Source organism: Lactuca sativa, chromosome 4 (genome assembly GCF_002870075.4).
Source record: "Lactuca sativa cultivar Salinas chromosome 4, Lsat_Salinas_v11, whole genome shotgun sequence".
Lineage (NCBI taxonomy): Eukaryota > Viridiplantae > Streptophyta > Magnoliopsida > Asterales > Asteraceae > Lactuca > Lactuca sativa.
The window spans coordinates 67,826,799-67,852,146 of record NC_056626.2 but is presented as its reverse complement, the minus strand read 5'-3'; the positions used below and the strand labels follow the sequence as shown (position 1 = coordinate 67,852,146).

Here is a 25,348-nt window from a genome sequence, read left to right as displayed (position 1 = left end):
ACAAAAATTCTTTATTTAAAACAATAAAAAAATATTTTACATATCCAAACACTAAACAATACTATTAGCACTATCATCTTAAACAAGCAATCCAAAACACCACCTTACAATTCTTTGTTATATTAGAGCGGTTGAGCCCAACAAACATATTAATCTAGTTGGTCCATTAAAAGCCCAGCCCAAATCTAACAAGTTTCTGGGGACCGTGTCAATGGCGCCGCAGAATATGCAGCACCCCGCTTCCCCCTCTCTCTCTCTCACACAGACGCACATACACAGAGCATAGGCACAAAAATGGCGTCGTTGGCATCGAGTCTCTCATGTACAGTTTCCCGCCTAAATCTTTTTGCAGAACTGTCACTTAATTACCATTCAATCAGAATATACAGAACATTATCATCAAATTTAAGACCAATGAAATCGTTGTATCATCATAGATCATTCAATTCACCATTTTCATCATATACCTGTAAGTCCACAATTTCGAATTGCTCGAAAACCCTGGGTTCGAACACAGTTTTTTATGACAATTTGGTTGTTCTGGGAATCGAGACAAGTTGCGACGACACTGCGGCAGCTGTTGTAAGTAAAACACTCTTAAAACCCACACGAGCTGATTTATGACATCGAATACCTAATTTACGAAGAATTTCGTCCTTTTTTGTTTGGTGTTGATTTCAGGTTAGAAGTAATGGTGAAATCCTAAGCCAAGTTGTATCTTCTCAGGTAAAAAGGTTTATGGATAATAACAAATTGTTTCATATTGCTTACTTCTTATTAGGATTTACGAGTTAAGAGATAGGTATAATCTGTAATTTATGTTTTCATGGGGTTCACTCTAGCTTTCAAACTGTATGAATTATATTGTTACCTATTATCAGTTTCCTAATATTTGGTAGGCAAAAATTATATTAAAATGTCTGGTATAAAGCTGATAAACCTGTTCTTCACATACCCCTAATTTATTCATGTATCTTCATCAAGGCAGATCTGCTTGCAAAGTATGGAGGAGTAGCTCCTAAAATGGCAGAAGAAGCTCATTCCCAAGTGATTGATCAGGTATGGCATCTACTAATTGTCCTTTATCTTCTATTCTTCATACTTTGCTTCTTAAGTATGTAACTTATGTGAAACCTTTACCAGTGTAATGGTTATCAGTGATGCTCATTTTCTTAAAAACAAAATGTAATAGATGTGAATAATTGTCACCTCCTTTCTCCTATGCTATGGTTTCAGGTAGTACAAGATGCACTTGATAAGGCTAATTTAACCGAATCAGATCTTTCTGCAGTTGCAGTTACCATTGGTCCTGGGTTAAGCCTGTGTCTCCGAGGTACATCTGATGTCTTTTTTTTTTTCTTCTTAATTGTTCTTGTTGTCATCATGGAGCTTGAATTTGGATAATCTCTATCTTTTCTTTCTTTTTATGGTGGAATAGTGCTGTTTGACTTTGATTATGACACATATTCATAATGTAAGTGTAGTTGGCGTGCAAAAAGCTCGGAAAATTGCAGCTATTCATCAGTTGCCTATTGTTGGTGTGCATCACATGGAAGCTCATGCTTTAGTAGCCAGGTATAGTACTCTAACAAGTTTTCAAATATTAAAGATGAGATCAGATAGTTAAAAATGTAAGTGGTCCAAAAATTTTAACTTTATAAAGGATCCAATCTTATATCTACTTATTAGATTTGTTTACTTTTTTGTTTATATACTTTACATGGATTTTGACATAAGCAGAAAGTCAAGTTTTTTCTTCATTTTGTTTACTTTTTTCATTTCCCCCCATGTTTTTTACAACTTTAGAAAGCAAAACAGAAAAACATGCTGAAAAAAGTGGTATACAAATTGACCCTTGTTGTTTCTGCTCTAATAATTGTATGTTGGCTACTTTTGAAACAACTTAAACTCTTTACTAGGATTATCTTGGCTGCTTCCAGTCAAATCTTTAGTTCACTTTATACTTCACTTTATCCTTTAAATAAAATACTTATAATCTTTTTTAAGTGAAACATCCTCATCATTTTCTTCTCAACATTTCACAATCTTCTGTTATTGCTTAGTGAAGTCTTTCTATAATTGACTACCAACGGGTCCCATAACTCAGTGGTGTTTCCATGTTGTCCAACCCAATCATGTTTTCTAGTAATTATGAACTTGACATGCTTGTGCTTATACATTCTGTTGGTGTGCTCAAAAGTTAAAAAAAATGACATTATTACCCTTTTTCTCCTTGTAGATTGTGCGAAAGGGACTTGCAGTTCCCTTTTATGGCTCTTCTTATCTCAGGTATAATCATATATACCAAGAACCACCAATCCACCATTTCCAATAATATGTTGTAGATAAAGGTGATAAATAAAAAGTTAAGAATTGTGATAATCATCAAAATTTTGAATTGTTAGGGGGACATAACCTTATAGTTCTTGCACGCGATCTTGGTGATTATTTACAACTGGGGACCACTATTGATGATGCGATTGGTGAGGCATATGACAAGTCAGCAAAGTGGCTTGGCCTTGATTTGAGGAGGAGTGGTGGGGCAGCCATAGAGGAGCTTGCTCTGAGGGGTGATGCTCAATCTGTGAAATTCTCTGTAAGTTGTTTTTCAGAGGAGTGTGTATAATTAGGGTTTATTTGCATAATAATATATATACATTTTTTTGTTTTCTTGATTTAGGTTCCAATGAAACAGCATAAAGATTGTAACTTTTCTTATGCTGGTCTAAAGACTCAACTCAGGCTTGCAATTGAATCAAAAAATATGTATGCGGTTTATTTGAAAAATATAACCATTGATTTTGTGTTTATATTTTCATAAATTGTTATTTTGTTGCAGTGATGGTGGGGTCCCTTTTTCTTCTGCAAGTGTTGAAGAGCAAGGCATACGCGCTGATATTGCTGCCTCTTTCCAGGTGAAGATAAATAAGATACACACATTACCTTAAAAAAGTATCAAAATTTCACAATTAAAACTTGTGGTTTATTTCATTGATTAACAACGTGCTTAAATGTTTCATTTTTTTTTTCTTGATTTTCCATTAGAGGGTTGCTGTATTGCATTTAGAAGAAAAGTGTGAACGTGCAATTCAATGGGCTTTAGAGATTGAGCCTTCAATCAAACATTTGGTATTTATATCTTTTTTTTGTTTAGATTTTTTCCATAAATGCAAAAAATAACAACACACTTTCATTTCATTTTATTACAATACGAAAGTAGAATAGTGTAATAGGAAGAAATGAAATTATGATTACTATAATAAACAAATGTTAGGAAGTAGGTTGCTATTTGTTGCAACATTTAATTGATTTTAGGTTTCTATAGGTTGTTGCAGGAGGTGTTGCTTCCAACCAATATGTGAGAAGTCGGCTCCAAGAGGTTGTTGGAAGGAACTCCCTTCAACTTGTCTGCCCTCCTCCAAGTCTCTGCACTGACAATGGTATTTTGTTACTTATAGGGTTAAACGCAAGAAATAACAACCTACTTTCATTCATTTGTCTATTATAGCATCTTACTTCCAAATATCCATATACAAAAATAATTTTCATTTTCTCTTAAGTTTAATAAGAAAAGAAAAGTTTAAACTACAGTGTTATGTTATAATTGGGTAGATTTTTAGGTGTAATGATTGCTTGGACTGGCATTGAGAACTTTCGTATGGGAAGATTCGATCCTCCACCGCCTGCCATTGAACCTGAGGACAGTCAGGTTTTCATTTCTTCCCTTTGTCAAATGTCTAAAATACCCTTCCTCGTTTCATGCGTTGTAACTAATAATTATTATATTGTAGCTTGATTTGAGGCCAAGGTGGCCGCTGGGGGAGGAATATGGTAGAGGAAGAAGTGTAGCTCGCTCAATGAGAACAGCTCGGATTCATCCGTCTCTCACTTCACTCACACAACACCAACGTCAATAAACTACATATTCATTTTTAAATGCATGTATCAAGTTTGTTTTATATCGTTTTTAAGCTAATTGCTTACAAACTCACTAATACGTACTTCAATTATATACTTCTTAAATCACAATATCATTAAATATGGATGTATAACCAACGTGTAATTAGTTTTAATATCGAGATCTTACACATGTTCACTTAGCAAGATGTTTTTTTTTTTTTTTTTTTTTTTTTTTTTTTTTTTTTTTTAAATTATCGTAGGAGTTATAAAAGATTAATTATGCAACAATCTAATAAAAATATTTTAAATTTCAAACTTTAAAAACATCATAGGTCTAAATTTCTTAGTGCACTTCAAACTTGAAAACATCATAGGCTAAGTTTGCAACGTTAAGGGCCTATTGAGAACGAATGAAACATGAGTGTTAAAACGCTTTCATCAAAATCTTTGTGGCTTTAAAGATCATTTATCCATGTGGATCGAAAAGTGGTCTATTTTATCCTTCATTCCGATGGCTTGACCTTTAAGAATCTTGACCGTAAGACCTTGTTTGAAGTCTTGGTCGTTTTTTCTGGTGACTCAACTTTATAGACACTTGTGGTGGCTTTAAATGCCCGGTTAATTGTTTTATGATTTCCTAGGTGCCTTTACAGTAGAAGTTCTTTATCAAGCTCTTTTAAGACATTGGTTTTATATTAACGCATTGGTTTAATATTTATGGTAAATATTTTATGTTCCTTATAAAAAATCATTAGGTTAGATTTTGATGTAAACTTTTTCAAGATTAGGGGTTTCTTTGTACGTTCATATCATAATCAATTAACACAAAACCTTTATCAGATTACTTGTATATTATGGTGATTGATTCTTGATTGTTCTTGATATTCCGCATTCGTCATCTCGGAATTATTTCCAACAAGTGGTATCAGAGCAAGTTCTTGTATATCTCAGCAATTATTGCAAGAATTGATCTTGCTTATGATGATATTTTATCTAGGTTCACAGCTCTAGTGTTGTTCCACCATTAACCCTTCAGGCCTCAACATAACATATCAACATATCATATAATCAAGTAATCAACACATATACAAAACACTATTATAGTCTACTTGTATAATCAACGTACTAATAATATATTACATCTTATTATACAATGATATTGTTGAGTACTTGAGATGTTGAAACTGATTTGACATGTTTGGTTATTTAGGAAAGCCTTTTTTGGGTTAATTGTTTTATGATTCCCTAGGTGCCCTTAAAATAGAAGTTCTTCATCAAGCTCTTCTAAGACATTGGTTTTATATTTATGGTAAATATTTTATGTTCCTTATAAAAAATCATTAGGTTAGATTTTGATGTAAGCTTTTTCAAGATTAGAGTTTTCTTTGTACGTTCATATCATAATCAATATACACAAAACCTTTATCTGATTACTTGCATATTATGGTGATTGATTCTTGATTGTTCTTGATATTTCGCATTCGTCTTCTTGGAATTATTTCCAACAAGTGGTATCATAGCAAGTTCTTGTATATCTCAGCAATTATTGCAAGAATCGATCTTGTTTATGATGATATTTTATCATGAATCTCACATTGTTTTTCAAGTTTTGTAAGTTTTCTAAAAAGAAAAAGTCTAATACCTCGTTTTATTGCAAAATCTTGTTCAGATCTGTTATCTTCTACTCATTATTTTCATCTGATTTGTTCTTGAATCGTGTTTTGGAAGAAAAAGAAGTTCGTGTTCTGTCAAACTATTTGTGTTCAGATCTACTTTATCTCTCTAAAAACCATCTCGGACCCTTTTTCTCTCTCTAGAACTCTTATCAGATCTACTTTCTTTCTCTTTAAGTTTTGTCACTTGTTGAAGATCTAATGAATTTATTATTCTGTAACTCAATTTTAGAACTTGGATTAAAGGTTACTAAACCATACTATGGTGTCGACAAAGTGACTTTGTATCACATTCTTGGTGATTATACATTAAGGGATGTTACTGAGTTATATAATTTTTTTGTTGACTAGAAAATAAAAGAATACTCACGTGTTAATGAACGTGAACTACAAAAGAATGAGAGAATAGTAGAACAATTTCGTACAATCTATGGACATTTATATCGAGAAAATAAACAATAGATTTTGGAGATGAAAAGAGTTACAAAGGAAAAGGAGGATATTCTTGATATTCTTGGTGAAGTTCATAATGTTCTTCATGTTTCTGAAGAAAAGATGACTTCAGATGTTCTTGTTGAGGGAGAGTCAAGTGGTTCATGTTTTTCAAAAGTTTTACAATTCGAATCTAGATGTTCTGAAGACGAATCTCATTACAAAAATTCAGAAGTCGTGAATGTGAAGACATTTTGTTCAATTGGAACTCAAACATATGACTTTTTATGTTCTGGTGATGTTTTTGAAGGAATGATTCCTTACAGAAAGCCAATACTTCAAGATATTCAGATTTACCAAACTCCTAAGGATTGTGTTCAAAAGTTGTAACACCCCGATTTTCATGTATTTTCAACTTCATCCTCTAGGTTGTAATTAGGTCATTTTTAGTCCTTGGGGAAGAAAGGAGTTGGCCCTTTTTGGATGAAGGTGTTGAAGTCTAAGTAATCCGAGACTCCGAGTGTTCGATGGTATTTCGGAGCCAAGGGTATAATCGTAATTTGTTGGTTTGGGCCTTTTTGAATTTTGGGTTCTTGTTCGGAAAGCTTTAAGACTATGATGAGTTGCTAGGAGTGTAGGGCTTCTCACCACCTTTATATGGATATAAGGATCATCGATAACTGAGTTGAAACGAAAATGTAATACCTATTCCAGGAATTGCTTAATGGATGCAAGTTTCTAGGGTTTTTGGTGTCGGGACTCGGCGAGTTGGGAGCCCCAACTCGATGAGTAGAGTCATTTAAAGGATCGCGGGATTTCGACCCAACTTGACGAGTCGGAAGACTCCGACTCGGCGAGTAGGTGCTGTAGAGGAAACCCTAATTTTAGGGATTGGTACCCTATTTAAAGGACTCATGTCTCATTTGCAGCCTCCCTTATTTCCCCCTTTGTCTAAAGAAACCCTAGCCTGTGCCCTCCCTCTCTTTAAGTGTGTGTGAGCTTGGAGAGTGATTCTTGGCACTCTTTTGGAAGGAACTTGAAGCTTGAGAGGTTGTATTAAATGGAAGGCAGTAGATACGGGATTTCCTCCAGTGTTGCAGCTACTTTGAGGTATAAAGTCGAAACCTTGGCTTTTCATTGCTTAGATTTCCTTCTATGGAAGTTTATGGCCATTAGTAGCAGGGTATGGGATCATTCTTGGATTTGAGCTTGTTATGAGCATATGGCTTTAGATCTGGATATCTTAGGTCCTTTGGGGACTTAAAGTTGCCAACTTTATCAAGTATTGGCCCACTTTCATGCTCTAAGTCCCTTGTCAAGCTTTTATTTAGTGTTTCTAGCCTTGGATGCTTTGGATAATACGTAAAGTTTGCAACTTTACGTGGTATCTACACAATAAGTGGTTGGATATGTGATTTGGAGCTTTGGTTTCCACTGTATAGGACCGAAAACGAGAAGGATTAAAGGAACTCGCTGAGTTCTTTAATCAACTCGACGAGTCGGTCAAGGAGTTTACGGCCAAGGGGTTTTCGACTGAGTGGGTTGCGGCCTGGAGTTTGCGGTTGAGGGTTTACAGCCGCAAACACTATGGAACTCGACGAGTCATTCAAGTGACTTGGCGAGTTGACGAGTTAAGCAAGGAACTCGACGAGTGGCTGGTTGTACTCGGCGAGTTGAGGTCAACATGGACTGTTGACCTTAATAGTGGATCTTGACTTTGTCCAGGGTTGACCTGAGGGTATTTATGGGATTGTGTCAGGTTAATTACCTGATGATTATGGGTAGTTGAGAAGGATCAGCGTGTGGGATATATCTGACTTTAGCTTATCAGTTCAGCATCCGAGAGGTGAGTCTTCTCACCATACCAATGGGTCTAAGGCATCAAAGCCGGCCCATTTTATGATAGTTGGTATACTTATTGTGTAGAGGTGCGTGGTTTGAGTATGTAGTAATATGTGGTAGAGATAGCCTTTATGGCTAACGGTAGAGATACCCTTTGTGGCTAATGGTAGAGATAGCCTTTGTGGCTAAGGGTAGAGATAACCTTTGGGGCTAAGGGTAGAGATAGCCTACGTGGCCAATGGTAGAGTTAACTTGATATAATTGATATGTGATAAGTGGTAGAGGTATCTTTTATAGCTAATGGATACGTGATGTATGGAAGAGGTAGCTTGTAGCTAATTGTTCTATATTATGTGGTAGAGATAACTTTTATAGCTAATATGTTATGTGATATGGTAGAGATAGGTTTATAGCTAATATGATATGTGTTAGGTGGATTGTGTGTGGGGTATGCTCTGGGGGACTCACTAAGCTTCGTTCTTACAGGTTTACAATTTTGGTTTCAGGTATCACCGATTTGGAAATTAAGAGCTTGGATTGATCGCAGTGCACACACCTATGATTTCCGCAATGAATGATTTTGGGACGAACTCTAATAAATGTTTTACTTAATGATGATTGAAATGTTTGAAATATATGGTATCGATGTTTTAGCTATATTAAAAACGAAATTTTTACCCTTGATTTTTGGGTTGTTACAAGTTGGTATCAGATCCTTGGTTTGAAGGATTCGGGGATACCTTCGGGTGTGTCTGAGCTCAAACTGGGGATCTGTAAGGTTTTCAAAAAATTTCAAAAGAAAATGTTTTCAAGGAAAACGTTTTCTAAGACAAGAAATGGTGTGGTGCATGCAATCGGCCGAGCTCAAGTAAGTTTCCCCAGAATACCCACATTTGTTATCTGTTATGATTTGATTATGAATCTGTGAATCGCATGCTAGTTAGGGCTAGGGGACATGCCTGTATATGTCGTATGAGTTGGTAGACTTGCATGCTAGTGCTGAGTAGTCAGCAACAGGTTGGCCTGATATGTGGTGCTTGTAGCCATGAGGATATTGAATGTCATGCTGGAATGAGAATGATAATTGGTATTTGTAACTGCAATGTGTATGTTTTTCAAATTGTATACGGTTAGGATCTTATTGCCTTAGAATAATTGATTTGGCCTTATTTCATGTTCCTTGTATGGTTGTCGTCCTAGGGTAGAGTCTATTATTCGACAGTTTATTAGATCCTGTTCTGTGTATAATTTGCATGCATAAGGCACCCGACAACGAGGGTGGATGTGGACAACATGGGTTGTAACATATAGGCCGAATGTTCTATGATAGTTTGTGGGTCGGAGATTACCCTAGGGTAAGCCTAGGATGGGATTAGTGACATGAGTCACCTGATTGTGAATTGGATGTGTAGATAGAACGGTTCGAGTGGATTATGATGGTTAGATTTTTAATTGTCTGAATGTTGTTTGCATTGTGCTTTGTGGGACTCTTGGTGATGTGAGTTAGCTACTAAGTGAATATGCTAAGTCACATGGGACATAGGTCGAATAATCTCAGAGTGATGGACTTGACCATATTTCCCAGCTCTTGTCTGAGTCCAACCGTTCTAGGGATGGGTATTTTACTCGAAGAATTATCTGATCTCTATTGCATGTGGCTATATTCATGAGGTAGCTAGTTGACATTGCTAGGAATCTTTCAGCAGCTGAGGACTGGGTGGGTTCGGGAACCTAGGATATTTTTCAGTGAGTTAGTAGTGAGGTTCAGTGAGACTTGGGTACATCAGTTTGAGGAAGTAACTTGGAGGATTCGGGAGGATTGCTGAGGAAAGTATGGATAGGTGTAGAAGGTAGTATTGGGCCTATACTACTGAAAGCACAGGATCCATACTCGAATCAGTGAGAGTCTTGGAAAATCTGAGAAACTTGCGGGAATGAGAATTCTTGGTTATGCCTTGATCGTGGGAATAAATGCTTTGTAGAATGAGGATGAGCATGCATGGGTAGGATCATGGTTTGGTCCCGGCTCCGGTGGTGAGCCAATTAGTGGAAGGACTGCCAGGATTTCGAGTTCGCCTTGGATCTCTTGTATCAGGCGACAAGGGTCGAATGTGTGATTTATTGCGCTTTAGCAATTGGAACTGTGTCTTGGGAATGGTTTATAGCTAGTTTAGAGTAGAGGTTGCTCCAACTACTGTAGTTCAGCTTATGGCGATTAAGCTGATGGGTGTGTCAGGGCGCGAGACCCTAAATGATGTGAATCTTAGAACCAAGGATGGAAGATTGATTAGGAGTGCCTCAATGAGAGAGGTTCAGGTTAGGTGAATTTATTGGAGGGTCTCGGGTGGAGACCCAAGAGTTTGGATCAGCTTTTGAGAGGCCAGCAAGGTCGGATCCAGAGCAACGTTTGCAGAAACTGAGCGATGAAGTTTTGTTCCAAGGGTTTAGATTGTCATTGGGATCGGAATGAGGTTTTTCATCATGTTCTCAGGGTGTTCAAGCTATCACAGGAGGAGGTGGTCAGGATTCCCTCGGATGTTGTGGATATGGTATCTTCGACCATTTTTTGGTGGATATCGGGTATTTGTATAGATTGAGAATTGTGATAAGTTGGATCTCAGGTGCTATCATATGCATTAGCAAGGGTTGTCAAATGCCATTCAGCATGTCGAGGAATATTTGAGAGATCTTCAGATGGATGTACCTCGCGGAGCGGAACCCGTGTGTACCGTGATTGCTCCGAGTCGTTGTCGGAATCTATTCAGTGGTCTGGGTTGCTACCAGTGTAGTAGGTTTGGTCACATTTTCAGGGATGGTCCACCAGGGGGGGGGGGGGCGGGGCGGAAGCCTGTTATTTTTGTTGCGATCATAAGGGTGACAAGGAGGTCAACCGTTTGAGAATCAAAGAGGAGCGGTGAGTACATCCGCTCTGGATATTTTGAGGATCACCATTGGACGAGAGGGTAGAGTCGGAGCCCAGCAGGGAGGGACCCCACATTGCAGGGTCAGACAGGGGAGATCGGAACTCCAGCAGACAAGGGTGCGAGGTATGTACCCTTTTTGCCTTCCCACCAGCGTTGTCTGTGTTTAGCGGCGATTATTTTTCATCAGCATGGATAGGCGTATCATTGGTTGTTATCTCTGGTGGTGGTTGAGTTATACGTACCTTCAAGAAGAGTTATATGCCATCTGCATACCGTTAATTTGGGTGGAGTAGTGCGGGGTCATCTCCTGATATATCATGGATCTTCCAGCATTCGAGTGTTATTTTGAGTATGGTTGGGGTTGGTTCAAGGGTTTGTGCGAGGGGATTTTGGTTGGGTTTCAGTAAACTTAGCAATTATGTTAGGAAAGACTCTCGGAGTTGCTGAGAGAGAGAGAGAGAGAGAGAGAGAGAGAGAGAGAGAGAGAGAGAGAGAGAAAGAGAAGCTGTTGCTGAAGTATTGTGGGAGCATCCGACCTTTGGACTCCGAGATCTAAATGTGTTATCAGTGTGAAAAACTAGAGTCATTGGCATAGTTGGGACACAAGATGTGTTAGTTGGGTTTCGGGAATCGTGTTGTTTTGGAAGGGTTATTCATGAAGTTCAAGATTTGATAAGCACCTATCGTCAACAAGGTAAACGTTGGGACATAATGAGGATTGAGAATCCTTCAGTTTTTGCATGCCGAACAGACTTAGTTGAATCTAAGTGGGGGAGAACCGTCCAGGTATCCAGGACGGAAGCAAGGGTGAAGGTGTTGTAAGACTACAGGGGATCCGTAGCATTCACTAATGTTCAGTTGGGGTGAAATTGATATAAGACTACGGGGGAGCCGTAGCATTCACTAATGGTCAATTAGGGTATAGTGTTTGTAAGACTACGGGGGAGCTGTAGCATTCACTAGCAGTAGAGAGTGTTGTAAGACTTCGGGGTGTGCCGTAGCGTTCACGGATTCTTTCAGGTGATTTGGACTAGGGTAGACTAGTTCGCAGGGTTATGGGGGAGCCACAGCTTAGTTAGGATCAAGACCAGAGGTGATTGACCGATCAGTTATCCGGGGGCGAGCCGGGTGGTTATGGGAATTCAGGTTGGAACCGGTAGAGACTGCTGAGCTAAGGGTTGGACCTTGTGATATAGGGTCTTGTGGTCGAGCAATGCATGTTTCTATAGGGATGCGGTTGGGTAGCCCTGTTATAGGATCTCATAAGAAACTGGTGGTTGGACCGGGTGCAAGACTGGAAGTCTCAGGGAATCGGCTAAGGTTATTTATTAATTGGTCGAGTAAAGGATGACGGGAAGTCATGGGGAATTATGCAAATGCCGATTCGAGGATCTCTGGATAGGAGCGGAGTAACAATTCAGATTTAGATAGGAAATCGAATCGGAATTTGTGCAAGATTTTGTTTCAGTAAGATGGGTTGTGTGGAATCTACGCACCAAGGGCATCGAGGGCATAATTCCAGGGTGGTGAACGGGTTGGTTTGATGGTAGTTTAAGCCATTGTGATGTGTTTCGGGTGGCTCTATCTGTAATAGAGCCACGACATGTTGGAATCAGGAAACGGTAGGTCGGAGGAGACCAGGTATGATGTAAGACTACAACTATTCTGGTAGTATTCACCGTTTTGCGTCGGATTCAGTGGCGACAGGTTGCCAGCCTATCCCGATAGGATGGATCAATCGGTTGGAAGGAGATAGGGCAGTTAAGGTTAGACGTGGTATCCTTTGGAGGCCGCAGGGGACTGCTGAGTGTGTTTTGGCTCAGCAATCAGGTAGGTGTACGGTGTTCCGGCCGGTTGGCAAACAGGTTGGGACCAAGGGGGTCCTCGATTGTTCTTCAGGAAAGCAGTCATGTGGCAACAAGAGGAATAGGAGCGACTTTAGTGATTTGGGGCCTGTGTGTGAAATTACTTGTTATTCGTTAGTCGTAGTTGAGCGGTGACTTGGTTCTTTAGGAAGCCTCAAGGCATTGCGAGTGGGAAGTATTCTATTTAGACTGGTTTTCTTGTGGAACCAGTTCGATGATGATTCAGTGTGGGTAGTCTGTCAGGGAGACATACCACCTCAAGACTTCAGATGTTAGATGAAGCAAATGTGATTAGGTTGTAAGGAATTCGTTCATTTTCGGATTTCGTGTTGCTGAAGGTGTCGCCATGGAAAGGGATTATCAGGTTTTGGAAGAGAGGCAAGCTGGGGCCTTGATATATAGGCTCGTTCAGGATCTCGACCTGGGTGGACAATGTGACATATCGCTTGGATCTGCCAGAGGAGCTTAGCCAGATTCATAACACCTTCCACGTGTCTCGGCTTCGGAAGTGTGTCACGGTCGAGTCCGCATTCGTTTCGTTGGACAAAATTCAGATGAATGAGAGTCCGAACTATATCGAGAAGTCGGTTGCGGAATTACTTAAGATTGGTAAAGGTGCAATGGCAGCACCGAAGGGGCTCCGAATGGACTTGGGAGCCGGAAAAGGTGATGCGAGAGCATTACCCAGACTTTTACGATGACAGACTTTGAGGACGAAGTCTAGTTCAAGTGGGGGAGACTTGTAACACCTGTTCCAGGAATTACTTAATGGATGCAAGTTTTTAGGGTTTTTGGTGTCGTGACTCGATGAGTTGGGAGCCCCAACTCGATGAGTAGAGTCATTTAAAGGATCACGAGATTTGGACCCTATTTGACGAGTTGGAAGGCCCCAAATCGGCGAGTAGGCGCTATAGAGGAAACCCTAATTTTAGGGATTGGTACCCTATTTAAAGGACTTATGTCTCATTTGCAGCGTCCCTTATTTCCCCCTTTGTCCAGAGAAACCCTAGCCTGTGCCTTCCCTCTCTTTAAGTGTGTGTGAGCTTGGAGAGTGATTCTTGGCACTCTTTTGGAAGGAACTTGAAGCTTGAAGAGGTTGTATTGAATGGAAGGCAGTAGATACGGGATTTCCTCCAGTGTTGTAGCTACTTTGAGGTATAAAGTCGAAACCTTGGCTTTTCATTGCTTAGATTTCCTTTTATGGAAGTTTATGGCCATCAGTAGCAAGGTTTGAGATCATTCTTGGATTTGAGCTTGTTATGATCATATGGCTTTAGATCTGGATATCTCAGGGCCTTTGGGGACTTAAAGTTGCCAACTTTATCAAGTCTTGTCCCCCTTCATGCTCTAAGTCCCTTGTCAAGCTTTTATTTAGTGTTTCCATCCTTAGATGCTTTGCATAACACGTAAAGTTTGCAAATTTACGTGGTAACTACACCGTAAGTGGTTGGATCTGTGATTTGGAGCTTTGGTTTCCACTGTATAGGACCAAAAATAAGAAGGACTAAAGGAACTCGCCGATTTTTTTAATCAACTCGACGAGTCGGCCAAGGGGTTTTCGACTGAGTGGGTTGTGGTCAGGAGTTTGTGGTTGAGGGTTTACGACCGCAAACACTATGGAACATGACGATTCATTCAAGTGACTCAGAGAGTTGATGAGTTAAGCAAGGAACTCGATGAGTGGCTGGTTGCACTCGACGAGTTGAGGTCAACATGGACTGTTGACCTTGACAGTGGATATTGACTTTGCCCAGGGTTGACCTGAGGGTATTTATGGGATTGTGTCCGGTTAATCACCTGATGATTATGGTCAGTTGAGAAGGAGCAACGTGTGGGATATATCTGACTTTAGCTTATCAGTTCAGCATCCGAGAGGTGAGTCTTCTCACCACACCAATGGGTCTAAGGCACCAAGTTCGGCCCATTTTATGATAGTTGGTATACTTGTTGTGTAGAGGTGTGTGGTTTGAGTATGTGGTAATATGTGGTAAAGATAGCCTTTATGGCTAACGGTAGAGATAGCCTTTATGGCTAATGGTAGAGATAGCCTTTGGGGCTAAGGGTAGAGATAGCCTATGTGTGTAACAGCCGAAATTCAGGTACAACTGATTAGCCCTTCATCTTTATTTATTTGTCATTTTTGGGCCTTTGTGTTGGGCGAGTACGCTGGGCGTACAAGGAGTACGCTACGAGTACTCGCGCGCCTCATTTAAATGCGTCATCGTCGGGTACGCTGGGCGTACCCAAGGTTACGCCGGGCGTAATCGGTTCATACCCAAAACCCTAATTTGAGTTGTTGGCTATAAAAGGAATGTGATGGCTTGGTTCCTCAGCCACCATCCCTCAGAAAGAAACCCTAAGAGAGTTTTTCCTTCGTTCATAGCTTGTTTGTGAGTGTTCTAAGCTTTGAGGTGACATTTCAAGGTAGCAAAAGGAAAGAGGAGTTCATTGTGGAGGCTAGAAGTTGGTGTTCAAGTGTAGATCCGTGAATAGAAAAGGTTGGAGCTTCTTCCTAAGGTAAAAAGTTCAGATCTTGCCTTGTAGTTCTTGTGGTATGATTTATGGACCATTTTCTAGGGTTTTGGTCCCAAAGATGGAGACTTTATGAGCAAGTAGTCTCCATTGGCTTAGATCCATCATATTTCTGGTCCTTTTGAGTTGTAGGTTCATAAGAATGTAATCTTGGACGTGAATGATTAGCCATGCATGAGATCTAGACCTTTTGAGTTGAAATGGAAAGGTATTAAGGAGTGTAGGAACCTTTACAGCCATGCCAAGGCTTAAAGGTTTCGACTTTATGGGTAAGGAGGCTTACAGAGAGTCGGATCTAGAAGTTGAAGAAGTGTCTTAACCATTTAAGACCAGAAATGAAGAGTGGTTGAATCTGGGTGTTACGCTGGGCGTAACTCCCAATACACGCAGCATAGTGGGTGGAGACCCCCGATTGTGGATTATCGATGTACGCCCCGCGTACATAAGTCTGTATGCCCCGCGTACTGTGATATGTTGACTTTTGTTGACTTGTAGGGTTTTGGTCAACATGTGGACTTTGAGTCAAGAAAGGGTAAAATGGTCTTTTACCCCTTTGTGGAATAATGATAAGGGTGTAGCCTAGTCTTGAAAGTCTATATTGATTAGAATGATATTTCGTTATGATTAGGCGGGGTTGGGTCTTCGTTTCGAGATTCGGAGATAGCGAGCACGTGAGATTCTAGACTTCCTGCGAGGTGAGTCTTCTCACTATACTGTATCCAGAAGGGTAATTATGCGTGACCGAGAGGTCGGATATGTTATGAGTTGTATGCATTGAATATGATAAGTTAACCGTTTGTATGTGCTATGTATGCTATGCTTGATATGGGCCGGAATACATTATGTTATGGGCCGGAAGGCATTGTGATGTGGACCGGAAGGTTGACGCGGGTAAGACCGAAAGGTTTACCGGGTCGTGACGAAAGTCCCCTGAGACACATGGACCGGAAGGTCATGGCATGGAAAGGCGTATGTGCGTAAGTAGTATTTTGGGGAACTCACTAAGCATTTATGCTTACAGTTGTTGTGTTATGTGTTTCAGGTACTAGCGAGGACCGTGGGAAGGCGCCGGCATGATCTGTACACACTGATGGAGGATTTATGATCTTGGGATTTATATGATTTGTATTATGATATGATACATTGGATCTTTATGACTTGTTTTGGATGAAAACATGTTTTTAAGAAATGAAAATTTTATTTTGAAAATTTACGTTGTTACAATGTGGCCAGTGATATGCGGTACGTGGTAGAGGTAGCTTTTATAGCTAACGGATACGTGATGTACGGAAGAGGTAGCTTGTAGCTAAGTGTTTTGTATTATGTGGTAGAGATAGCTTTTATAGATAATATGTTATGTGATATGGTAGAGATAGGCTTATAGCTAATATGATATGTGTTAGGTGGATTGTGTGTGGGGTATGCTTTGGTGGACTCACTAAGCTTCGTGCTTACAGGTTTACAGTTTTGGTTTCAGGTATCACCGATTTGGAAATTAAGAGCTTGGATTGATCGTAGTGCACACACCTATGATTTCCGCAATGAATGATTTTGAGACAAACTCTGATAAATGTTTTACTTAAAGATGATTGAAATGTTTGAAATATATGGTATCGATGTTTTAGCTATATTAAAAACGGAATTTTTACCCTTGATTTTTGGGTTGTTACAAAAAAAGATATGATTGTTCGAAGTTGGAAAGGATCTGGTAAAAACTGAGCTCACGACATGAGCAGTTGGAGCTCACGACGTGAGAAGCGATTAAATAGAAATGTTGATTTAAGCTGTGCTCACGACGTGAGCATTAAGAGCTCATGATGTGAGTAACGCTGCAGCACAAGCTCACGATCTTTTAGGGTTTCCATCGTATTTAAACCCCATAAGCACCATTTTAGGGCTCCAAACCTGCCTCCCTCACCCCTAAACTCAGTAAAACCTTAACCCTATCCTCTGCTTGTGGTCTTGAACTTTTTGTGGAGTTTTGAAGGTGTAAAGAAGAAGAAGAAGAGCATCTAGTCCATCATTTCCACATTCAAGCCTCACCATCATCCATTTTGACACCTTCTGGACCTATTGTGAGTTTCAAGTTTATTGCTTTATGTGTCCATAAGCCTAGATCTAGATTTTTGGTGCTTATTTCTCTAGATCCAATTTGGTGTGGTTATTGGAATCCATAAAGTTGACAACTTTATGGATCTCCAGGGTCCCTTGAGTGTAATAACTGCTAGATCTTTAGTTTGGTAGAGTTTTATGACTCTTGCATAAGATTTGATGTCATATTTCTTCATTAGTGCCCTAGTTGATGTTGGGACATGTATTGGACATGCATGTCCAAAAATCTTCAATTTTTATGGTCCTTTGGGTCAAGGAAGACCCTCTAGACTGTCCCTTGTTAAGGTTTAATGGAGTAGGAGCTTAATGATCATATTTGGTCAGATCTGGACTCACGACGTGAGGGATAAGACCTCACGACGTGAGAGCATGTTCGAGGAATTTTCTGGACAAAAGTCACGACTTCATGACGTGAGTTTCACGACGTGAGACCTGTTGTGCAAGTTTAGACTCTTTGATTATTGGCTAGCTTGGTCTTGGACTTATCCTTTGGTTTGGGCTCATAATGGACTAAGGATTTTTAGAGTAATGGATTTCTAGTTGGGCTTGCCTTGTTAGGCTTGCCCTAATGGGCCTTGAATGGTGAATTAGGCCTTAGTGGGCCCAATGTAGTTGAGCCTTGTTTGGGCCTAATGGGCTTGGGCCAATTGTAGGCTTGGTTAGTTGGACCATTTAAGGGATTAGTGCTTGGTGGTTTTGCCGTGGGTAAGTATTAAAGAATGGTTTGGTTGTTTGGTTCAGTTCGTGGAAGCCGGTTCGTAGCAGCTGCAACAATTGTGGGATTTATCCGTCGTTCGAGGTGAATTTTCCTCATTGTACTAACAGGGTCGAAGGCACCAAAGTTGACCCTTTTTGGGATTGTTATCCTGGTTTATTGTATGCTGGTATGATGTTGGGTCAAAATATGGTTTATACTTTACTTTTCTGGGCAATTGTATTTTTCTGTAATATTTATGAATTTATGGTCTAGTTTACGACTGAGTTTACGGCTGTAAACACCTTACGGCCATTAACTCATTTACGGCCCATGTGTTATCCGGCCCATATTCCAAGTATAAATAGAGGTGTTAGGGTGAGGAGTAGAGATTGATGGACCCTAAGGAGTTTACGGCCAGAGAGAAAGGAACGTTTGTGTGGATGAATCTTGTGTAAGGAACTTAATTCATATTATCAATACATTCAAGATTCATATTATTCTTCTTCTCCTTCTCTTCTATTTTATCTGACATCATATGTTTGATTGGGATTCCGCACCATCAAACGGATCTGATTGATACACGGGCAGATTAGGGACTTACAATTGGTATCAGAGCCTGGTTGTATCAGTCAATTTTGTCAGATTTGGAGCATTATTTGATCGTATTTTCGATATATTCTTGCGTTTTTTGATAGATCTCTGAAAAATAAGGGGGGGTTTGTTTTTCGTGTTTTTCATAAAAAAAAAGGGTTTTTGACGCGTTTTGGAGCAAAAAAGGGCAAAAATCACTGTTTTTGGTCGTAACCTGCGAGGGGGTGGCGGCCAGCAGCTAGGGTTTCCGAGGAGTTCACGGCCCGAGGTTTGTGGCTCGGAGTTTGCGGCCTCGGCTCGGAGTATACGGCTCAACAGTTTGCGGCTCGGTCTCGCACGTTTCCGGCTTCTGAGTTTTGGGCCTCGCAAGCAGCAGTCTCGCAAGAACCAGCCTCGCTTCGCACAGATAAAAAAATCAGAATTTCGAAGGCGCCGGGGATTGAACCAGGGTCTCCTGCCAACTAAACCTCGCCGCTTACAAACTCGGCTAGAAGACCCTTTGTTACTTCCTTTCCGAATTTAATTCATAAAGCTTCTGTCTCGGTTCTAATTTTGCATTTTTGACACTTTTAACCCAAAATTCATTTTTTTTGTTTTAAATTCTATTTTCATCCAAAATAAATAATAATAATAATAATAATAATAATAATAATAATAATAATAATAATAATAAATTGTTTTTATTTTTGACTTTTTATTTCAAGTTTTGACTTTGACTTTCAAGTTTGACCTTTGACTTTAAATTTTGACTTTTTCGTTTAATTTTTTAAATTTTCAAATTTAACTTTTCGGTTTGACTTTCAAGTTTGATTTTTTCAAGTTTGACTTTTTCAAGGTTGACTTTTTCATGTTTGACTTTTGAGTTTGATTTTTTTTAAATTTGACTTTTAAGTTTTATTTTAGTTGCTAGTTGTGTTTTTAATCGATTTTAAGGTCTATGAGGGAGTTGAAAACATGAATGAGAGTCGTCAGGATATGTTAAGACAAAATTTCAACATTTTTGATTATATCCCTGGAGAAACCCTCGAAACTCAGTTGCAGCGATTTACCACACTCACTACTGAGATGAATATAGCTGGGATCTTCTTGTCCAAATCTGAGATAAACAAAAAGCTATTGAATTCACTTCCGAAATCGTAGGATATGAACGTGACCATCATCAAGAAGACAAAAGATCTCAATCATCTTAGTCTTGCTGATATAATTCAAGAACTTGATGCTTTGAAGTGTAGAGAAACAATGAGTTCTGAAAACATTCCGGTCACTGAAGTTACATGTACTCCAGCTTGTGAAGCTACGATTAAATTTCTTCGGGAACAAATTGATATATTTAAAAGAGAAGTTGAGGACCTGAGATATGAAGGATATCAACTCAGGAAAGGACAGAAACCCCTGAAGGCTGAGTTAGAAGCAAAAACCAAGGACTTTAGGAAACTTCAGGAAGAGTATAGCAACAAGTGTGAAAATTATGATTATGTTAAGAGAAAACTTGCCGCTATAACTGAAGAACTTGACGCTTTAAAAATCAAGTGTGGAAAAACAGATGTCAGTTTCAAAAATTATATTGCGTCAAGTCAGACAGTCGAGTCCTTATATGAAACCCAATTAAAATTCAAAGAAAATCAAAACAAGGGTCTAGGGTATGATAGTGTTCCTCCACCTTTCAATCACAACTACACATCCATCCTTATGACACAGGAAGAAATTGACAGGGAGACACATCTTCGATATAGCAAACCAGCTGGATTTGTGTCAGGAGGAGTTATTAATATTGAAGATACTAATGTTGCTACTTCATGTGCAGGTAAAGTAGCAGAAGATGAGAACAAGGAGAGTTCTTCTGAACAAACAAACGACCCCTTGAACTCTAAATCTGTTGCTTCTAATCAACCTGTCGTTGGTAAATACAAGCCACCATTTCAAGCTAAACAGAGTGCCTGTTGCAACTGTGCGTGTGGGAAAAATAACAGACAAGGCAAGGAAACGCCACCAGGGGCAGGAATAAATAAATTCACAGTGAAGAAAAAGACTTGTTTTCAATGTGGAACACCTGGACACATTGCCAGAAACTGTCCAAATCGCTCATACGTTCCCTACAACGCACAAGGATGGAAAAACGCGCCAAGTGGGAAATACTTCAAAAGAAACCCTTCCAGGTCACGTTCAGACAATGGTGACTGGAATGCGCAGAAGGCTAAGAATCAATCCCACAAGGCCAAGAATCTAAATTCCAAGGGCAAGAAGGAAATGTCAGCCAAGAAGCCCAATCCAAGAGATGCTTTAGTGAAACAAAGACCGGCTAAGTCAAAGTCATCTCGGCAGTCGCTTCAAGTTCCAACGCAAGTGCCGAGGCACCCATCGGATCGAACAAGAAATGGGTTAAACCCAACTACAAATGGGTTCCGAAGGCTCAAACTCCCAACTCTTCTAATGACTCTAATATTTCATTGTCTTCTATTTGTGATAAGCAGAATATGTCATGGGAGAGAGTACCCTGCATTGATGACAAAGGTTGACCCAGTTTCAAAATGGACTGGGTTCCAAAGACCAACTAATCCCGCTCTATGTCGGAGCAGCTATGGAGGCATATCATCAGACTTCGGTTTGTTGGTAGTGTCTACTCCTGGCATATGATTAGGAACATCTCTCAACTGTACAACATTCAGACCTTTGTTGAGAGTATGTGTCCTTTTGCGGGAAAGGAAGAAAGGAAGAGATCACAAATAGGGTTAGTGCTTAATGATATGAAGAATTTTCGGATCTGTTATGAGATTATGCTTACTGTTCTCGGACCTTCTGAATGCAGATTCAATCGGTGAATTACGGTTTGCGTTTTCTTCTCTATACTCCTGATTTTATCTTATTCTGATTCGCTTCAAAGACAAATTTTTGTTTTAGGATAGTTTAAATTTGCGCATTTACTTTCGTTTCTCTCCTATGCACAAATTTAGGGGGAGAAATAAAAACAATTAGAAAATTTTAAAAAATTTATCAAAAAAAGTGTTGGTTATGAAGTGTGCTTGAGGGAGATGTTTTGGGAAGTGATATTATCAAGTGATAACAAGCAACCTGCGTCTGCGTAACGTACCCGAAGTTGAAGGGTCTATGCTCTGGTTTGATGCGTCAGTAGGCACGAAATTTTTTAAATGGACTTGACTAGGGAGAGTTGAACTTAGGAAATTTATAGACTTGACAAATCTTGACCTAGTTAGATACGTGCAGCAATACGACGGTCGGATAGGTTGACCAGGGAGATATATATGGGAATCTACTCGTCACATTAAATGAACCCGTACTTGGAACTGTGGTTTAACTTTTCCTCGATGTGCGGATTCTGTCCTTAATTCCAGTTGGATGGGGCGACTGGTAAATTCCGATAAATTAGGTCTGTAGAATATCATTTTCTTTCTTTCCGTCTGTTAGTCATATGTTGTCTCCTTTGCGTGACTTCCAATCCGACCTGGTACACAACATATGAAACTCTATTTCTCTGCAAGTTATATATGTGAAATACTTCTTATCTATTAGCCATATGCTGTCTCCTCTGCGTGACTTCTAATCCGACCTGGTACACAGCATATGCAACCTTCTTCTTCTCAACCCCTCTGAAGTAGTAAGTGATAGAATTCTGAATCTCTTCTCTCTCTGAATGGTTGTCTGCTCACCCGGTGTAAGGAGTACTCTGGAAGTTCTTGATGGCTGGGGCATATCAGGAAGCGGGAAACACGTTCCAGTACACTTAAAATTGAACTCATACAGATTGTCTATAGATCTCACTGCTCAATTTAGGTGGACAACAATATCCCTGGTCGTCGTCAGATGAATGGTCCTTAAGATATAGTATTTAAGGAATTAGGATCAAATATAATTTTTAGGAACTTAAGTTCACCTTGTCTTGTAACAAATAGTATGTCCTAAATTTGTCACAATTTTTTGTGTTTAAGTGGACCACAATACCGACGATCGACCAGACAAAGATGTGAATATGAAAGGTACCGACAAGTGGATAAAGATTGTCTAAAAACTTTGATCCCAAATCACTCTTAAAGTTAAATATCATTTTTATTTTTGTTAAATTTGTCATAGTTTCTTCTAATTTAAATATTAGGGGAGAATTAAAAATAAAAAAAAATCAGAAAAATCAAAAAATAGTGTTATTTCTGTTTTATTTCTTATTTAGAAAAATCAAAAATCCAAAAATATTTTTGTTTCTGTTTTAATTTGTGTGCTAAGTTTTCTTTTAGTTTTGTTTTGTCTTGAAAAGTGATTTCAGGCATAGATAAGACTCATGGAGTTTGTGTTGAAGATTTATGAGCCAAAGCCTCATCCGTGAGTATCGAAGAATTCTCATTCGAAGGAGCAAGAAATGAAGATTATTCTTTCAAATTCAAATTTTCAACCCCAGAAGCAAGGTGAAGCTGAAATTGAAGATTATGTGACGGATTGCATTGAAGCCTCCTCAATCAGTCTGCTGCTATCGTTGTACCTGCTGAAGTGATCCAGAAGATTTGTTCTCTCTGAAGATTCTTAAGCTGAATGCGCCATCTTTCAAGAATCAGTACGTCAAGCCTCCTCACCCAATGTGTGTTCGATGCCAAATTCTGAAGAAAACCTCAAGTGCTCAAGATGAAGTCATACATTGAAGATTCATATGTTCATCCTGATGCTGTGAAGAAATCGAAGGTTAAAGCTGAAGCCAAGCTCTCATTGAAGATTGACAAGAAGATCCAGCTACTTTTTAGGGGGATCTTATTGGGTCAATTAAGAAAAGAAAGCTACAAACCAAGGGGGAGATTGTTGGGTCAAAATATGGTTTATACTTTACTTTTCTGGGCAATTGTATTTTTCTATAATATTTATGAATTTATGGTCTAGTTTACGGATGAGTTTACGGCCATAAACACCTTACGACCGTAAACTCATTTACGGCCCATGTGTTATCCGGCCCATATTCCAAGTATAAATAGAGGTGTTAGGGTGAGGAGTAGAGATTGATGAACCCTAAGGAGTTTACGGCCAGAGAGAAAGGAACGTTTGTGTGGATGAATCTTGTGTAAGGAACTTAATTCATATTATCAATACATTCAAGATTCATATTATTCTTCTTCTACTTCTCTTCTATTTTATCTGACATCATCTGTTTGATTGGGATTCCGCACCATCAAACGGATCTGATTGATACACGAGCAGATTAGGGACTTACATATGATGTAGTGATCTGTTAGATCAGTATCCTGGTTGAAAGGATGTTGTTATGCTATTGTGATATGTTAGATCGGTATCCTGGTAGATAGGAAGTTGCTATGCTGCTATGATCTGTTAGATCTGTATCCTGGTAGATAGGATGATGCTATGCGTAGTGATCTGTAAGATCTGCCTATTTGTATGTTGACTGGTTATATGTTTATTGTTATGTGTATGTCGACATGTGTGTGTGGTTGGGTTGAGGTGGTCGTACTTTGTGTTGAAGGCCACCAGACCCAGGGAGCGGTCCGGATAGGATGTAGGCCATGCGAGGCTGTCCAGTCATGCTGAAGGCTCATGAGCGGTCCTGACAGGCTGTAGGCCCGGTGAGGCGGTCCAGACATGCTGAAGGCTCAATATACATGTTGTTATTTCTATATGTGCTATTGTTTGTGTGTTGGTACTTTGGAGGAACTCACTAAGCTTTGTGCTTATAGTTTCAGTTTATTGTTTCAGGTGCTTCATACGTTTTGGCAAGGCGAAGGCGTGACCGTAAACATCCTCGCATTTTGGACTTATGGTTTCTGAAAAACTCTGATAATGCAAATGTTTTGGAAAACTATGTGCAAATGATTCTGGTTTTAAATAAATGTTTTGGAAACAACGATTTTGTAAACACTTCTATAGAAAAATGATTGTTTTGGAAAGTTTAAATTTTACTAAAATTTTATGGATGTTACAAAAGTCTTCAAATGTTCAGATTCAGAAAGATGAAGAGGTTGTTCAAATCCGAAATTCGTTTATGAAGCCTAGAAATCAGAAAAGATAGAAGAACAAGAACAAGAACAAGAGTAAAATGAAGAAGGTTTAGATACCCAAGGTACAAGTACCTAATGCATGTGAAAAGATTCAGAGAGTTGAAGTCAAGAATGTTCAAAGAAAATTCAATTTTTCTTCAGATGAATATGTTAGAAGTTGGAGAAAAGAGAAAAGAGAATTTGGTTGGTTTAATAAAGTTTGTGGAAAATTTTGTTTTCCAACTAAAAAGTGGGTATTATTTTCATAAACCACCAAAACTGGCACCCTGTGCCGAACTACCACCTCCCAAATGTAGATGTCAGCTAACTTGTCAGCGTATATGCTCTCGGCAATCGGTATGAAATGCACATTCTTAGTCAATCTATCAACAATGACCCAGAAAGAATCAACACCATGTGCCGTCCTTGGCAATTTTGTGATGAAATCTATGGTAATCTCTTCCTACTTCCACATGGGAATGGGTAAGGGTTGCATCTTGTCGTGGGTTCTCTGATGCTCGGCCTTGACTTTCCTGTAAGTCAAGCACCGCTTAACAAATCAAGCTATCTCCTTTTCATACAGGGCCACCAATAGATCATCCTCATATCCCCATACATCTTCGTGGCCCTCAAATGGATAGAAAACTTTGACTTATGTGCCTCCTCCAGAACCGTTTGCCTCACCCCACCTGCTGTTGGAACTCAAACTCTACCACACTGAGTCAACAACCCCTAACTGTCTCTAAAAAATAAGGGAATGTGTCCCCTAATCCGCTTGGCTTTCCAATTATCTTTTTTT

At 39.3% G+C, this 25,348-nt stretch overlaps 1 protein-coding gene across 2 annotated transcripts; it reads left to right on the top strand.

The window, feature by feature from the left end:
* The first annotated feature begins 209 nt into the window (after positions 1 to 209).
* On the top strand, positions 210 to 4,106 carry LOC111907003 (probable tRNA N6-adenosine threonylcarbamoyltransferase, mitochondrial). 2 transcript variants are annotated; one of them, XR_006190402.2, is made up of 13 exons: positions 210 to 582; positions 682 to 726; positions 985 to 1,059; positions 1,237 to 1,333; positions 1,485 to 1,575; positions 2,240 to 2,289; positions 2,406 to 2,596; positions 2,681 to 2,766; positions 2,840 to 2,915; positions 3,046 to 3,129; positions 3,326 to 3,440; positions 3,613 to 3,709; positions 3,792 to 3,822. XR_006190402.2 is itself a non-coding variant. In XM_023902791.3 (13 exons), the coding sequence occupies exons 1-13, from the start codon at positions 295 to 297 to the stop codon at positions 3,915 to 3,917; spliced, it is 1,413 nt and encodes a 470-aa protein (XP_023758559.1). In that variant the 5' UTR covers positions 211 to 294; the 3' UTR covers positions 3,918 to 4,106. The 2 variants fall into 2 exon arrangements, 1 of the variants encoding a protein (XP_023758559.1); XM_023902791.3 differs by having other exon boundaries at positions 211 to 582; positions 3,621 to 3,709; positions 3,792 to 4,106.
* Positions 4,107 to 25,348: the final 21,242 nt, after the last annotated feature.